The sequence below is a fragment of the Ochlerotatus camptorhynchus genome, unplaced genomic scaffold (assembly GCF_037179485.1).
Source record: "Ochlerotatus camptorhynchus isolate MF236.1 unplaced genomic scaffold, CSIRO-AGI_Acam_v1.1 ptg000158l, whole genome shotgun sequence".
Taxonomy (NCBI): domain Eukaryota; kingdom Metazoa; phylum Arthropoda; class Insecta; order Diptera; family Culicidae; genus Ochlerotatus; species Ochlerotatus camptorhynchus.
This window is the reverse complement of record NW_027040648.1, coordinates 1,149,557-1,165,530: the sequence shown is the minus strand read 5'-3', so window position 1 is coordinate 1,165,530 and position 15,974 is coordinate 1,149,557. Positions and strand designations below refer to the sequence as shown.

The 15,974-nt window shown below is 41.2% G+C and overlaps 1 protein-coding gene across 2 annotated transcripts in view; it reads left to right on the top strand.

Moving 5' to 3' along the window:
- LOC135701381 (palmitoyltransferase ZDHHC8-like) overlaps positions 1 to 14,028 on the top strand; it is a 106,319-nt gene extending 92,291 nt beyond the window's left edge. The window contains exon 7 of one of the 2 annotated variants that reach the window (XM_065222160.1): positions 11,598 to 14,028. In XM_065222160.1, coding sequence (XP_065078232.1) covers positions 11,598 to 12,672 — 1,075 coding nt within the window. In that variant the 3' untranslated portion in view covers positions 12,673 to 14,028. The remainder of the gene's footprint in view (positions 1 to 11,597) is intronic. The other variant, XM_065222159.1, reaches the window with a different exon arrangement.
- The last annotated feature ends 1,946 nt before the right edge of the window (positions 14,029 to 15,974 follow it).

Here is a 15,974-nt window from a genome sequence, read left to right as displayed (position 1 = left end):
ATGTTCAATGAGTAAAAGTAGTGTTTCCTAGCCGGGACATCCCGGGAAATTTACCAAAATTCCCGTTTCCCGATTCCCAGGAATCTGATAGAATTTCCCGGACTGCTTTAGCTTTTCTCCCTCGGCTGTTTATGCCATCCCTTTACTACGGTGCTGAGTGTGGCTAGCACTTTACGTAGAAACATGCAATATGCCTTCAGCTGAGCACCTTTACCTTAGAATGCACTTAATTTTATCTTTTAAATAGAGCGTCAGAAAGAGAGAGGGTTTCGTGAGTAAAGTTGTACATTTCATAATATTTAGAACTGCTGCCCAAAGCACGAAAGACCTATGATTTACAAAAAAACAGGCCTACATAAAAAAATACCGCGTTTTCACAATTGACCACTTTGTCAAGCAATTTTGGCGTGACTTTCTACCACCGATTTCACAAAACTGGACCAAATAATTTATATTTTTTTTTATGAAACGCACAAATGTTGGCTACTTTTCTCGAGGTTCTAGAAGAAAAAATCTCAAAATAATGTTTTATTTCAAAGCTCGAGTGGTAGTAAACGTCATTTTAAGTGCTCGAATAAAGTGGTTAATTGTTACGTGGTCAGAGTCAAGAATTCCGATACTTTGGGGTTGTGATAGCATGGAGCAATCAGCCCTCGACTTTTCCGACGAATCGCCACATCGAGGGCTTATTGACCTGCTTGTTCCCATGGTTCAAACTACTTCAAGCAATCAACTATATCATGGCCCCTCATTGGTGAATTCATATCTTTCGATGGATAATACGACATTGGAACTGTCGTAGTTTATAACCTAAATCAGACTCGTTCAAATATTTGATTCACAATTCTGATTGTGATATATTTGCACCCTGTGAAACATGGCTTTCTTCTGAAGATGAACTAAAATTCCACGATTTTAACATTATCCGCCTGGACCGAGATGATTCATATGGTGGCGTACTTTTAGGGATCAAAAAGTGCTATCCCTTCTATAAAATCTCAATCCCAACAAATTCAGGCATTGAAATTGTCGCTTGCCAGATAAATGTGAAGAGCAAAGATCTTGGCATAGCTTCTGTATATGTCCCTCCAAGGACTTCCATAAACCGCCGTCAGCTTTGCGCTCATCTTCCAATGAGAGTGAAGAATACTCCTCTCAATGGATATTCGACTTCGCTAAAAAGGTTTGTCCAAACTCTGCTCCCGCACAACCGACTTTACGGGATACAGCCCGAAGTAACGGTTCTCTGGATGAACCATTCACAGTGCTGAAATTGTCAATGGCACTTCCGTCATCGAATAACTCTGCTCCGGGAAGCGATATGATCAAATTCGACCTTCTAAAAAACCTCCCTGATATCGCTAAAAGACGATTACTTAACCTAAATAATTCATTTATGGAATTCAATATAGTTCCACCAGCATGGCGACAGGTAAAAGTAATAGCTATTCAAAAGCCTGAGAAACCAGCGTCTGATCACAATTCTTACCGTCCGATCTCTATGTTATCATGCCTGAGGAAATTATTAGAAAAAAAATGATCCTATCAAGACTTGACCATTGGGTTTAATTAAATAAAACAAACGATTGTCTAGCGTTGCTTTCATCTGATATTTGACTGGCCTTTGCGCACAAGGAGCAATTGGCTTCAGCCTTTTTGGATATTAAGGGCGCATTTGATTCAGTTTCCATAGACATACTGTCAGACAGTCTGTAGTGGATTACCCGGTATTTAAGTATTTAAGTCCCTTACTTTATAATTTCTATGTCATCTATGCTTAGATTATCGATGCACGCGCTTAGACAGTTTGCAGACAATGGTTTTCCTGAGAGGTCCACGTGCGGAAATCTTGCAAAGACCATTGCAAAATTCCTTAGATAATCCGTCCTTCTGGGCCAGACATTTGGGGATCGAGTTTTCACCGCAAAAAACTGAATTGGTAGTGTTTACAAGGAAGCGGTTTCCAGCCCAACTGCGTCTAAATCTTTTGGGCAGAGACATAACCCAATCTTTAACCTTCAAATACCTTGGAGTCGGGTTTGTATCAAAATGCACTTGGGGTACCCACATTACGTATTTGAAACAAAAGTGTCATCAAAGTATCAACTTTCTACGATTGATTTCCGGGACATGGTGGGGAAGACCTAATTAAAACAATTATTCTTTTAGTTCTTGAGTATGGCTCTTTTTGCTTCCTCTCGGCAAGAAAAAGCCACCTAATCAAATTGGAACGTATTCGCCCTTGGCTGTATGCATTCAACACACAATGTGAGCCTAGAGGTTCTAGCGGGCGTAAAACCCCTACATAACTGTTTCTGGGAGCTCTCATTAAGATTATTGATCAAATGTAGTGTCAGTATCAACCTTGTGATTGAAAACTTCGAAGCAATGCTCGAATTGAGCACCCAGTCTAGATTTGTGCGAATCTACCTTAATTATATATCATCGGATATTAGCCTTCCGTGCTATAACCCCCCTTGTGTACGCTTTACTAACTACAGTTCCTCAATTGACTATGATCTATTCAAGGAGTTCCAGATCAACTTCGACTTATCTCAATTCTCCGTATTTTTGCTGAAAAGTCCAAATGGATCACGCATTGATGGATTCACTGGCTTCGGTGTCTTCAATGAATGCCAAACCACCTTCCGGAAACATCAGGAACCTTGTTCCGTTTATGTTGCTGAGCTAGCAGCAATCAACTTCGCATTGGGGATGATTTCCGACATGTCCACAGACCATTACTTCATACATTCTCGGATAGTCTCAGTTCGATTGAGGCTATTCGGTCGATGAAACTCATTTTATTTCCTTTCAAAGGTAAGGGAGCATTACCTTTGTATGGGTCCCCTCACATTGCTCAATCCCAGGCAATGAGAAGGCAGACTCTCTCGAAAAGGTGAGCGCACAACAAGGCGAGATTTATGATAGAAGAATTTCACATGATGAATTTTTCCCATTAGTACGTCAGAGTTCTCTTCTAAGTTGGCAAAACGATTGGACAAATGTTTCTCTTGGACGGTGGTTACATTCCATTACTCCAAATGTTTCTTCGAGAGCGTGGTTCAAAGGTTCAGTAAGTCTGAGATTCATTCGCGTGATGTCAAGACTTATGTCCAACCACTACTCGCTACACGCACAATGACGCACATTTCTACAGAATAAACCTCATTGACAGCAATATATGTAGGTGCAGAACCGGTTATGATGACATCGATCACGGCATTGCCCGGGTAATGACGCCTCCAGAGCACGATTATTGGATACCCTAGTGGCCCGACGTAGACAACCCTTCCTTGAAGTAAGAGATGTATTGGGAACCCGTGATCTTCCCTACATGCAGGCGATCTACGAATTCCTTTGTTTGTCTGATGTTAGAGTTTGATGTGACCATCCCCTCCATTTCACACATTTTCCAGCCATTGTGTCCCAGTCTTTTTTTTATCTAGTTCGTTTATTTGGAAGGCTCAATCGCGTTAGCTTTACGGAGCCGATAATTCATTGTTCACTGTGTGTAACAAAATTCACTTAATTCTATGTCTAGCAGGAGTTGGGCCGATTACTCGCGGCTTACTCGAGGTTAGAAGGGTACATTTTCGAAGGATAGGATCAGGGGAGGAGCTTGGGGTAGGGTTTCGTTGTCTCATCAGAGCGTTGTCGCCAGTATGAACGGTAGTGCTGTTCTAGCTTCGTCCGGAGTTCGACCGGCTATGGTGAGTGACCAGTGGGCGACGATGAGACTCATCGAGACGGGGGGACAAGACAAACAAAAACTAATAAAGAGAGACAAAAGACAAAAGGAATTAAATTCTTATACTAGACATTTGAAGAAAGACATAAACGGACTTGTCCCAGTCTTATTATCCACTTGTTTCTGTGCTACTTGCCCTTGCCCAGCCAGCATTTGGTCAACCGTTCGAGAGTAGTATCTGAAGGAGGCTTCAGAAACCTGTTTCCTACACACTTAGTTTTTTTACATTAGTCAGTAGTTTTTTACTGGGTTTTTGAATTACTGAAAAACTCGGTTAAAATTCAAATGACCGTTATTCGTAAAGATTCGATACAATCGACAAATTTTATTTTTCTTGATTGAACGGGGTTAACAGAAGTAGGTCTGTAAATTTTCGTAACACATTTTCTCAACTTTGAATTTTTCACTATCACTGAAACCAGATGAAGATGAGTTGTACAAACTATAGTTATTGACATATAGACTGAACCCATGTAGTAGTTTTGTCAGGGTTTTAAAGCATTCTATAAGTTTAAATCATGGGCAACACGGCTGAGGAATTGGTTTTCTCAAATGTGGAAACTCAGAATATTTATTTCAATGATGGCCACCAACTGCTCAAGATAGATTAAAATGAGTCAAAAACAAATTGAGGGATGCTAGAGAAGGTCTAGTATAAGAGAGGAGCGGACAGGCTGGTTTTGAGCCAAACGAACTGTCGAAGCCAATCGATCAGCGCCTAAAGGGTGTCCCACATCAAATTGCATCACGGAAAAACGCTGTAGAAAATTACCTAGTTGACCGATCCTTTTCAAACTTTCAGACAATAAAATATAACCCATTAGTAAGCTTCATTCAACTCCACTCGTTAGGTTCTGTATAACACAGTGGCGTCACCCTAACCTCAATCTACCTGTTCAGCAACTCCCAAAACGTAATCAAATAAAACAATATTGGTATCAATTAATATAAATCAGTGAAACTATAAGACCCTGTGCCTTTTGAAACTTATTTGAATGTTAAAATGACCCTAAATAACGTTTTCAAAGCTGTTGAACAGGTAAAAAGTGAGGTTACGCGACGCCACTGGTATAACATCTGGCTGCAGCTTCTTCTGTACGGAAACCCACTTTTTCTTCATGTCTTTAGTGCCTGCTTCATAATAGCCCAGTATTTTTCGATGGGCCTTAGTTCCGGTGCGTTGGGTGGTTCATGTCCTTGGGTACGAAAGTGGCCCCGTTGGCTTCGTACCACTACAGGACAACATTTGAATAGTGGCACGAAGCTAGATCCGGCCAGAAGATCTAAGAGGAAGCAGACGCTTCTGTGGCACTCCTTGAGGTAGATCTCCCCATTTACAGTCCCGGTAGTCACGAACGGCGCACTCCGTTTGCCACATGAGCAGATCGCTTGCCAAATCATGTATTTCTTGGCAAACTTTGAAAGTTTCTGCTTCCTTATTTCGTCCGGAACATCAAACTTGTGCTGGGCGGTGAAGAGCAGTAGCTCCGGAAGCTGCCAGAAGTCCGCCTTGACGTATAAGTCTCATCATCCATGATGAGACAATAAGGCTTCGTCAGCATCTGGGTGTACAGTTTCCGGGCCCGTGACTCTTTCCCACCGTATTTTGTCGTTCGTCACGATTTGGAGCCTTCTGCACTTTGTACGTATGCAGTCCCTACCGTTCCTTCGCTCTCTGAACGAAAAACTTGGACAGATTCAACTTTTTGGCCACATCCCTGACCGAAGCATTGGGATTCCGCTTAAACGCTTTCACGACACGCTTGTGATCCTGATCACTAATAGAACATCCATTCTGACTGCATTTCTCCTTCCGTTCGATGCTCAAAGTTTCGTAGTAACGTTTAATCACACGACTTACCGTTGACTGTACGATTCCGAGTTGTTTTCCGATGTCCCGATGAGAGAGTTTATTGTTTTTCCGGGTGCTTGCACAAAATCAATTCGCGACGTTGCTTTTCGGGTGACGCCAATTTATCCAACTTTCGAAAAACTGACAGCGATAAAAATACAGTGTAAACAATACACTCTAAACTATTTCTATCCAAATTTTCAAGAGAAAATACCCAATGGGTAATGTTCTACAGCGTTTTTTCCGTGATGCTATTTGATGTGGGACACCCTTTATCTTGATAGCATTGGCAGTGTTGCTAGAAATCACCTAGGCATAGGTTGCCAATGCAGTTTGTTTTAAATTCATTCCTCTCTTACATTATACCCTCTCTACTATAAACCAGACTTAATTGGTTGCTGGTCATGAATATTGAGTTCAAAATATTGATGCAAATTTATATCAACACTTCTATTAACAAATTCGCAAGTAAGAGAAGTCGTAAACAGATTTAGTTTATTCAGTTTAAATGTGTGTTAAAATAACAGGGTGTCTAGTACCTGGAAAAACCTGGAAAACCGGGAATTTACAGGGAATTTTATTTTTTCTGGGAAAACCTGGAATATTCAGGGAATTTTGGTTCCACTCAGGGAATTTTCCAATTATCATTCGTAATTCAAAAGAAGTTTTTCGTTCAGTTTCTCGAAGCATCTGACATCTAAGACAACGTGTGCGAACAAGACAAGTTCATTCAGAGAGCCTTGTCACGCTCGCTCTTCGCTGATTTGTATGTGGAGGATCAAAATCGTCGTAAAAAGGAAACAGCCGAAAAAGAGAGACTGGCAAAAGGACGCATACGAAGCATGTATTGTATAAGAATAAGCATGCCAGACAGCAGGTCTGAGAGCCTACATAGAATTTTTTTTTTTAGCTTCAGAGAGGGTCGGAGATCTACTGAGAAATTTGTTGCTCGTAGATCTTGAGAACAGAACTACAAACAAATTAAAAGTAATTGACAGAAATTCATAAAAACAACATCATAATAGAGGTCGTAGATCTTCAGATAAATGTTCAAAGAAATTTTCAAAACTTCAAGCAAGCAAAAATAATTTCAAATCAATTTGTAAAACTATAAGCGAAATTTTGCAAATCTTCAGGGAAATTTACATAACTTCAGACAAGTCCAAGAATCTACAGTGAAATATAAAGTATTTCACAGAAGTTTGGAGATCCTCGAAACATTATTCAACATCAGAAAAGTTCGTAGATCTTCAGAACAAAGTTACAGAACTTTGAAAAAAATTACAGGATTTCTGAAAAAAATCACAAGAATCTTAGAAATGTTAATGGCTCTTCAGTAAAAATTGCAGAACTTCAGGGAAGTTCGGCGGTTAAAAAAAATATTTACACGATTTCAGGAAAATTTTTAGATCTTGAGAGAGACATTTAAAACTTCAAAGAAGCTCAAATATTTTCAGATAAATGTTGACAACTTGAGGTAATCTTCAACGAAATTTTCAAATCTTCAGGGTAACCCGAGAGGAATTTACAAAACATCAGAGAAGTTTGCAGATCTACTGAGAAAGATTTTTTTGTAGATCTTGGGAATAGACCTACGGAGCTTAAGACAACTTTACAGAACTTTAAAGATATTTGCAGGAATTTGACAGAAAGTTTCACAGTTTCACACAAATGTGAGATCTTCAGAAAAATTCGTTAAATGTCAGAAAAGCACCTCAATTCCAAAAACAAATCGCAGCGAAGTACAAAAGTACAATATTTTGCAGAACTCCATGGAAGTCGGAAATAGATACACACCAAAAAATTCTGAATTTTACTGGCGATGTAAACATCCATGCATGCAAACATTCATGCATGTAAACTTCCTTTTCACGTAAACTAGCAACTTGCAAGAAATGTTGCAAACAAAAGTGTACATTTGCATACAATATATGGGATATTACATGACATGTCTCATAAATTTACACGATCTATAATCTCCATTTATGTGCATCATAGTAACGGATATTTATACTACTTTTTTTTAGCTGTGTAGATCTAAAGAACTTCAGAGAAGTCCGTAGACCTTAAAAGAAGTCCGTAGACCTTAAGAGAAGTCTGTAGAACGTCAGAAAGTTCGTACGTTTTTAGAAAAAATTACAAAACTTCAGCAAAACTCACAGATCTTCGGGAAGGTCGCCGATCTTTAGATCAAGAATCCACAAAGAAATTTAAAGAACTTTAGAAAAGTTCGGAGATCTACTGTGAAATTTATGGAACTTCAGGGCAGTTCGTAGATCTTTAGAGCAGAAATACAGTACTTCAGAAAACTTTACAGAATTTGAAATAAATTTTAGGATCTTCAGAAAAGTTCAGAGGATAGATCGTAAATCTACTGAAAAATTAGCAGATGTTTAAATAAATTTTCAGAATTTTACTGTGGTTCTTGGATTTTGAAAGACATTTACAGAACTTCAGGTAAGTTCGCTGATCCTTAGAGATATTTGCACAGCTTCAGAAAAATTAGAAAAACTTCAGAATACTTCCTAAAACTTCCGGAAAGCTCAAAAATTTCTTTTAATTCTTTAGAAAATTGTATAGATGTTCAGAGATATTTGCAGATATTCATTGAATCATGAAAATCTGCAGAGAAAATTACAGAACTGTCAAGAAGTTTGTAGATTATTAGAAATTTTGTGAGCATCAGAGATAATTGTTGATCTTCAAGGATCTTAAATCTTCAGGGATTCAGGAACTTTGTAGATTTTTAGGAAAATTTGCAGAACTTCTGAAGAACACACAGAACTTCAAAGAAATCTGTAGAACTACCGAGAAATTAGCAGATTGTAAGGAAAGATTGTTGATCTTTAAAGAAATTTTACCGGAGAACAGAAACAAAACTTCAGGGACGTCAGAAGGTTTGAAGACCTTGCAGAATTGAGTTGTTAACAGAAATTTTCAGAACTCAAGGAATCATGTATATCTAGTGAGAACTTTTCCCACTAGCTTGCCTAAAGTTGGTATCGACAGCCTGGCGAAGTTTTGAAATCCATTATCATCTTCATATTGCAACTCTTGATGGACAAGATGAGCCAAATCCCTGCCGGTGTTCCTCCTGAGCAACCATTTCCTACTCCACAAAGTTCACCTTCTCTTCCTCATTTCATTTAAAATAATAGAAGCAAATACGTCTGCCGAAACTAGAGCAATTTTCCGGTAATTCATGATGGAAGTATTTACTTTTGATTCCTGACACAGTTTTGTTTTGAAATCTAAATTGGCAGTTCTTTCGACATGTGCAAGCAGTGTGAACACCAGCAAACAGGGGGGTTCGACAAAGTGTGTCGAAAGTAAATTCGAGCTGATTTTTCATTATGGCGGCGGTCAAAATCAGACCATTTGCCGGCACCGGTGGTGTAGTGTTAAGCGTGACTGCTTTCTCACCCCAATGGGTCTGGGTTCAATCCCAGTCGAGGTCGGTGGGATTTTTCTGAGGCATAAAAATCTCTGGTCACGTCTTCCTTCGGAAGGGAAGTAAAGCCGTTGGTCCCGGCCCATGTGAGTTGATGAATGGGTGCGATATCCTACGCAGGTGTGGAAGCTGCCTTCCTGCACATTCGATTGTCGTCAATGGATGGCAAACGATGTCCGTCGGTGATTGGTTAGGGGGGGGATGTGCTGTCAAATCAGCCTACTGATCATCTTGTATGAAACTGGTTCCAAACGTAAACAAACGCTGTAGGTTTCTTATGGCTTGTTTACGTTTGGAACCAGTTATGCGAGGTAGGCGACGATTGTTCGTATTTGACAGCCACCTCCCCCCCTTGGTGATTGGCACTAGATTGCGGAACAGAGACCGACGTTAAATAAAGGAAAAAGTAAAAAAAATCAGACCAAGAAATCAGATAGTCTAAACGGACCTTAAGAGATTTTAGGCATGTGAAACCATGATTTATTCTGTCTTGTTGCAAGATCAGAGTTGAACTCAAACATATTATCAAAATGATATGTTGTTTTTGAAAGCATATTGTTATCAAATTTTGATATATCGTTTTATAGATAGGTTTCTTACTTGTATTTATATTCTTGAATTAAAAAAATACTACACAAATACCAAAAAAGAAAGTAATATTGATTGACGTAATGCATGCTACTATATGAATAACTAATGTGATTGCAAAAACCAAATACAATATTACACCCATGGATATAATTTCTTTTCGCAAATTATGTGTAGAATAAATGCACCAATAGTGGAGGTACCTACTTTAGTGCAATGTGTTCCTATGGTGGCTTATAGAGTCTCCCTGAGCCGCTATAGAAGTACATTACGTTAGTACAATGTACTTCTATAGCGGCTTAGGGAGACTCTATAAGCCACCATAGGAACAAATTGCACTAAAGTACCTCCCCTATTGGTGCATTTACTAAACATAAATTGTACAAATTAATATTAAACAACCTATGTGCATCTGTTCTGCTGTAATATTCAAAAACTTTTTTGCTGTGCCGACTTATAAGTACCAACGCCCAAGTTTGAACAATCGAAAATAACATAAATCAATAAGTACATAAAAAGGATTCCAGACGGACAAATAGATAAAATAATAATGTGTATGCACCTGGAATTTTTTTTCATCCGACCTGGAAAACCTGGAAAATTCAGGGAATTTGATTCCTTGGATTGTGTAGACACCCTGAATAAGAAGGCTAGAAAAATAAATAAAAATGGATTGCCGCAAGTAGGGGAAATGGATGCAATTTCGGCCTAAATGCCCCTAATTTGGGCCCATACATAAATTCAGCAATCGACTAAATTTTCAATAGCGACCCAAAATATCCATTAGTACCGTCCCAATGACGCGTTCATCTAGATAAAGTTGATAAATAGCAGATTTTTAGCGATGGACCCAATCTTAGATCCATAGGCCAACATTAGAGCTATTTCCCCTATCTATGTTAATTTTATGTGTGCTAGAATTTCACAAAATTGAATTCAAATCATAGGGGGCCACAATAAAAAAGAGACCCCAAGGGTTGTTAAATGTTGTTAGTCATTGTCATGACAACCACATATCACATTTTTTCATCGTTTGGACTATTGCATGCTCAGCTAGAGCAATGTAAAGTGAAACTCAATAACTTCCCATAGTAATTAATCGAAATCTCCATACAAACTTCAACCTATTGGCGTGGCCACCTTCATCAATCTTTACCATTTTTAGCATAGACTCAAATTTTAGGCAATTGAATCGAACCAGAGAGTGGTCTATAAGAAATATCTCCCTTTTTTCAAAATGATGCACCCCACTGTCACAGTACAACGTATATAGTTAATCGAAACATTATCGTAAATAATAATGGTTTGTTTATGAATGTATGAAATGACCCATTTCAGCTCTGAAAAATGCTTCCTGTAGTTTTGCTACCGAAGATAATTTTCGCACAAACTTTTAAAATTTGCACCTGAGTCACGTTTAAAAACATGTAAACATTGAACACTTTCGTTTTTTGCTGAGTATTAACAACCGAGAATTCATCATAAAAATTCACTGACCACAGACCCCTGGCAGAGTGAATGCGATTGACCGAGCGGACAAAAGTTCGTATTAATGCTTATTATTCCTTTTGGTGGTCAGTTCGGCTTCTCGCATTCACTCTGCCAAGGGCCTTACGGCCTTACTCTCTTGCGAAATCTTCTTTTTCATCGGCTATGTTGTTAATTTTGGTTGAATATTTTGCATTTGTCCCAGTTTAGCTCAAATCCTATAAATTTTTATCAAAAGCAAGCTTAACGCGCATATTTCCTCCCATAAAAAGCTCAACTCGCTAGGCTCTCAGCAAATGCGCTTCCTATTTGCGTTGGAGCTTTGCAAAGCGTTCGGCTCAGTAGAAGTTCTCCGTTCGTTTCGAACCACTCTCTCTCTCTCGCGACGTGCCAACGGTACATTTCAAATCTAATAAAATCCTTTTCATTTTCTCTTCTATCCCCCCGCACTCCAATCCGAAAACCAGGTCCAATCCAGGCACGCCAACCCAACCCCGGCGACCGGATTTCATCGGAGTGAACATGGTTGGCCAACAGCAGCAGCAGCAGCAGCAACAACAACAACAACAACAACTTCAGCAGCAGCAGCCCGGTGCGACTTACTACGATTTCCCACTGCAGCAACAAGCGCAGCTCCATCAAACGGGTCTTCCCCCGGTGCATCCCTACCACCAACAGCAGCAGCAACAACAGCAATCCCAGTACCCAATGGTCCACCACAATGGTGGTCTACCTCAGCAGCAGCAGCAATCGCAGCAGCGAACCCCGAACGTCGTCTACCACCACGGAAGTCCCCAGCGGCGGTATCTCTCGGAAGGTGAGTTGGCCCGCCAAGGCGCCGAGCTTTCCTACGCCAGGAGCAACCAGACCGTGGACAACATCCGAGAGCTAGCCGGTAGTCCCCAGCGGGGGGTCTACATGTGGAAGGACATGTCGCCGGGTTTTAGCAATGACGGTAGCAATCAAACGCAGCAGCTTCTAGGCAATCCGCAGCAACAGCCACAACAATCGCCGGGCGTATTTGTGAGCATGGCCACATCGGTGTACCAGAACACGCCCAGTCCAACGGCAGCTCAGCAGCAGTCGCAGCAACCGCAATATGGAGGCGTCAGTGCCGCCAGGTATCAGCTCCAACAGCAACAACAGCAAGCCACCATGAATAGCTACCATCCGGCGTTACGGGGTGGTGTTCCAGTGTTCCCTCCGCAACCTCTTTCGCCGACGGCGGTCAGCATCGGCAACGGTAACAATCAGCAACAATCCGCACAAGTTGGCGTCAGCAATTCTGTGGTCGGCAACAGCATTGGCCCGCAGGCGCCTTCGCCGCAGATCAAGCGGAAAGCCACGCCCACCCGGCCGATGTCGTTCGTGAGGGCTCTGGAGATGACCGATTCGATGGAGCTGAATCCAACGGACAACGGGAGTAACAATGGTGCCGGCGGCAGCAGTAGTGGTGGACAATCGTCAGGTGGACGGGCGACGACACCGACGCCTCCGGATCGGGGAAGCGTGTACGATATGAACTATGAGATTTCCGTTTAGCAACAACAACAACAAGAGCAGTTCGGGAGTGGAAACGGTAATTAGGATTTTTTTTTATAGTTGGAAAAATGAAAGTCGTGGCGGGTGATCTTCTCGCGTGGGGGGCATTTCGGAAATTTGTTGGTAGCTTACTCATTTTGTTGATTGTTTTAAATGAGTTTTCGTTTCTGTTTTCTTCCGAAAGCGAACGGGAAGCAGTAGATGTGTGGTAGCAGGAACGGTACGCGGGTGGATTAGATTTAGTTTCCTTCGTTTGGTATCCTTTGACAAACTAATCGTGTCAGAATGTTGACAACCTGGACAAATCAGGACATTTTGGATCTCTCAGGGAATTTCTTTGAAATTCAGGGAAATATTTCTTAATCACAGAAACTTATTAATAAGTATGACTGACTTCGCTAGTTTCAAACAACTTAATTGCTCGGTGTAGTTTGAGGATGGCTGTTCATTTTAAATTTTAAATACAGTTGCAAATCTGTAGTTGCTCAATGCTTGAAGTTGTCTTTTTGGCAAGTTGAGCAAAAATACTCAAATAAAAGGGTATGTCGATGATTTTGGGCCTGATATAAATTCAGCTGCCACATTTCTAAGTTGAACGGAGATCCTGAGGATTGATAAAAATCCATTTCCGTAGATGCTAGACGTTGTTAGAGTTATTGCAAAATTTAACCTCCAAATGGGTAAGGGAAGGAGGGGCATAGTGAGCTTCCTGTGCTTGAGCCTTGGATTTCTTATGGTTCGAAACAAAATTATTTGCTGTTTAATCATTGCAATGGTGATATTGAACCTACTACCAATTAATTTGTTTCGAACAATTAGAGGTTTGGGACTGGAGTGTGGGATGCTCATTATGCCCCTCTTACCTCGGCGTCTCTTACTGCATGTTACACCTAATAACGTCCGACAAAATTTAGCCTTCGAGTAGATTGGTGCGTCTGCTAGATCCAGCTGTGTCCGACAAACATCAATCCCTTGAGCGCATTGGAGCGCCTTTGAGTAAATGCTAGAATGGTGAAGAGCCTCAGAGAATCAAGTCTGTGGCATTTTTGTTTGATTGCTTGGAGTAGCACTTTTATGATTGAATTCCTTTCATTCCAAGATACGTAGACAAGCATATCCTTGACAGTATTGTATATTGTTTACTTGGTTCTACATCAACAGACTGGGTTTAGTCCTAATGATGGATTAAGCAATACTAGGAAATACAATATAGTCAAGAAGTAACAAGCTGCAAAGGCCGTGAAGTCCAACTTAATTCCTAATTCTTAAAAATATATCACGAAATCTCTGACGCAGCGTCTCGCGTGCCTAGTGAAAATCAAATAAGGAAGCACCACGATTGAAAACCCTTTCTAGCCCATTGATAGCACCATACGAACTATAGTTTGTACGACGAAAAGGTATCCTCAGCATTGCGCTGTTACGGAGTGCTCGTGGTTGAACGTTAACGTCGATTTGTTCTAGAATAGAAGGACAATCGATTCTGCCCTGTAGAATGTCTGCCACAAACAGGGCCCTTGTCGTATCTCTTCGAATCCACAAAGGATCCAGGTGAATTAACTGGCACCGACTTTCGTAGCTTGGAAGGCGATGAGGATCCCTCCAAGGCAATCGTCGAAGGGCAAACCAGATGAATCGTCGTTGAATAGACTCTACTATTTTCTAACACCGACCGGACGAGGGAGCAGTAAAGCGACTTCAAACAGTAGATGTCCGTGAAACTTTTAGCTATCCTGAAAATGAAGCCGAGCGTTCTGGAAGCCTTGTCGATCACGTACGAGATATGCTGGCTGTATGTGAGTTGACAATCCAAGATGACTCCCAGATCCTTAATGTGATTCACACGATGTACGTCAACGCCTTCTAGGATATAACTGAATGTAATTGGATGTTTCTTCCGTGAGAACGTGATTACTGAACATTTGGTTGGATTTACAACCATGCGGTTCAGTTGGCACCAATTAGCAAAAGCATTGAGTTGGAGTTGGAGAAGGTGGCAGTCAGCGATGGCTCGGATTCGGAGATAGATTTTCATGTCGTCTGCGAAAGACAGTCGTGGACCGTCGAGGACGAAATTGACGTCGTTGAAATACACAAGAAATATCAACGGGCCGAGGTGGCACCTTGCGGAATACCCGAAATGGCAGCGAACGAAGGAGATCGGCAGTCGTCGATTGCAACTTCCAACTGACGATCAGATAGATAGAATGCGAACCATAGTAGGAGACTGCCGTTTATACCGAGCCTATCCAGTTTGGCGATCGCTATAGGATGGTTCAACTTGTCGAAGGCGGCTGATAGGTCAGTGTAGATGACTTCTGTTGGCATATGGTCTGTCATACTCTCCGTAATGCACGAGGTGAGACACAGAAGGTTGGAAGTAGTTGACCGTCCTGCCATGAAACCATGCTGGTCTTCGCTCAAGTGCTGCTTGAAGTGAGAGACTAATGGTTCCATAACGACTAACTCGAACAGTTTAGATATGGCACACAACGATGTGATGCCACGATAGTTGTCGATGTTTCTTTTGCATCCCTTCTTATGCAGCTGATTTCCAGCAGGAAGGAAACACCCCACTGGAGAGGGACATTTCGAACAGAAGGCAGAGAGGAGCTATCGATGCGTTGCTTGAGAAAGACGGAAGGAACTCCGTCAGGTCCATGTTTAAATAAAGACTTCAGTTGCGAAGCCGCCCTAATTATCATAGCGAGGTCGATGTTGATAGCTGCCAAAGATTGACCAGACATTGGAACATTACTGGCTGCTAGAGAAACGTGTTCGCAACTCGCAAACTTGGTTGAGCACAGACGGCAAATGTCCTGAGGGGTCGAAGCTTCTTCGCCGTTCAGTACCTTAGTCGATGGAAGGCCAGACTCCTTTCGTTGCTCATTCACATAATTCCAAAAGGTTTTCGGATGAGATCGAAGCTTCCGTTGAACATCTCGTTGATAACGCCGATAACATTGTAGGGTGTGATACTTGGTGTATTTTCTTAGCGCGGCTCTTTTGAAAGACTTTAACATACGGAGTTTTTTTGTTTGCCAAGGATGATGATTACCTAGTTTAGAAACTTCTTTCGGAACGTGTCGCTCAATGACGTAAGCCAAAATATGCGAGAGCTTTTATGCAGCTGCATTGATATCGGCAGGGACGAGTATCCTGTGCTAGTCCAAATTCGAAAGAAGTTCCCCGATACTGTCGTGGTCAGCATTTCGGAAATCGTATGAGAGCTCTAGGGGGGTGTATATAGTCCCTTATTCTGCGAGTCACATGATTCTCTGTAACTGGTGAGGAGAATAGGA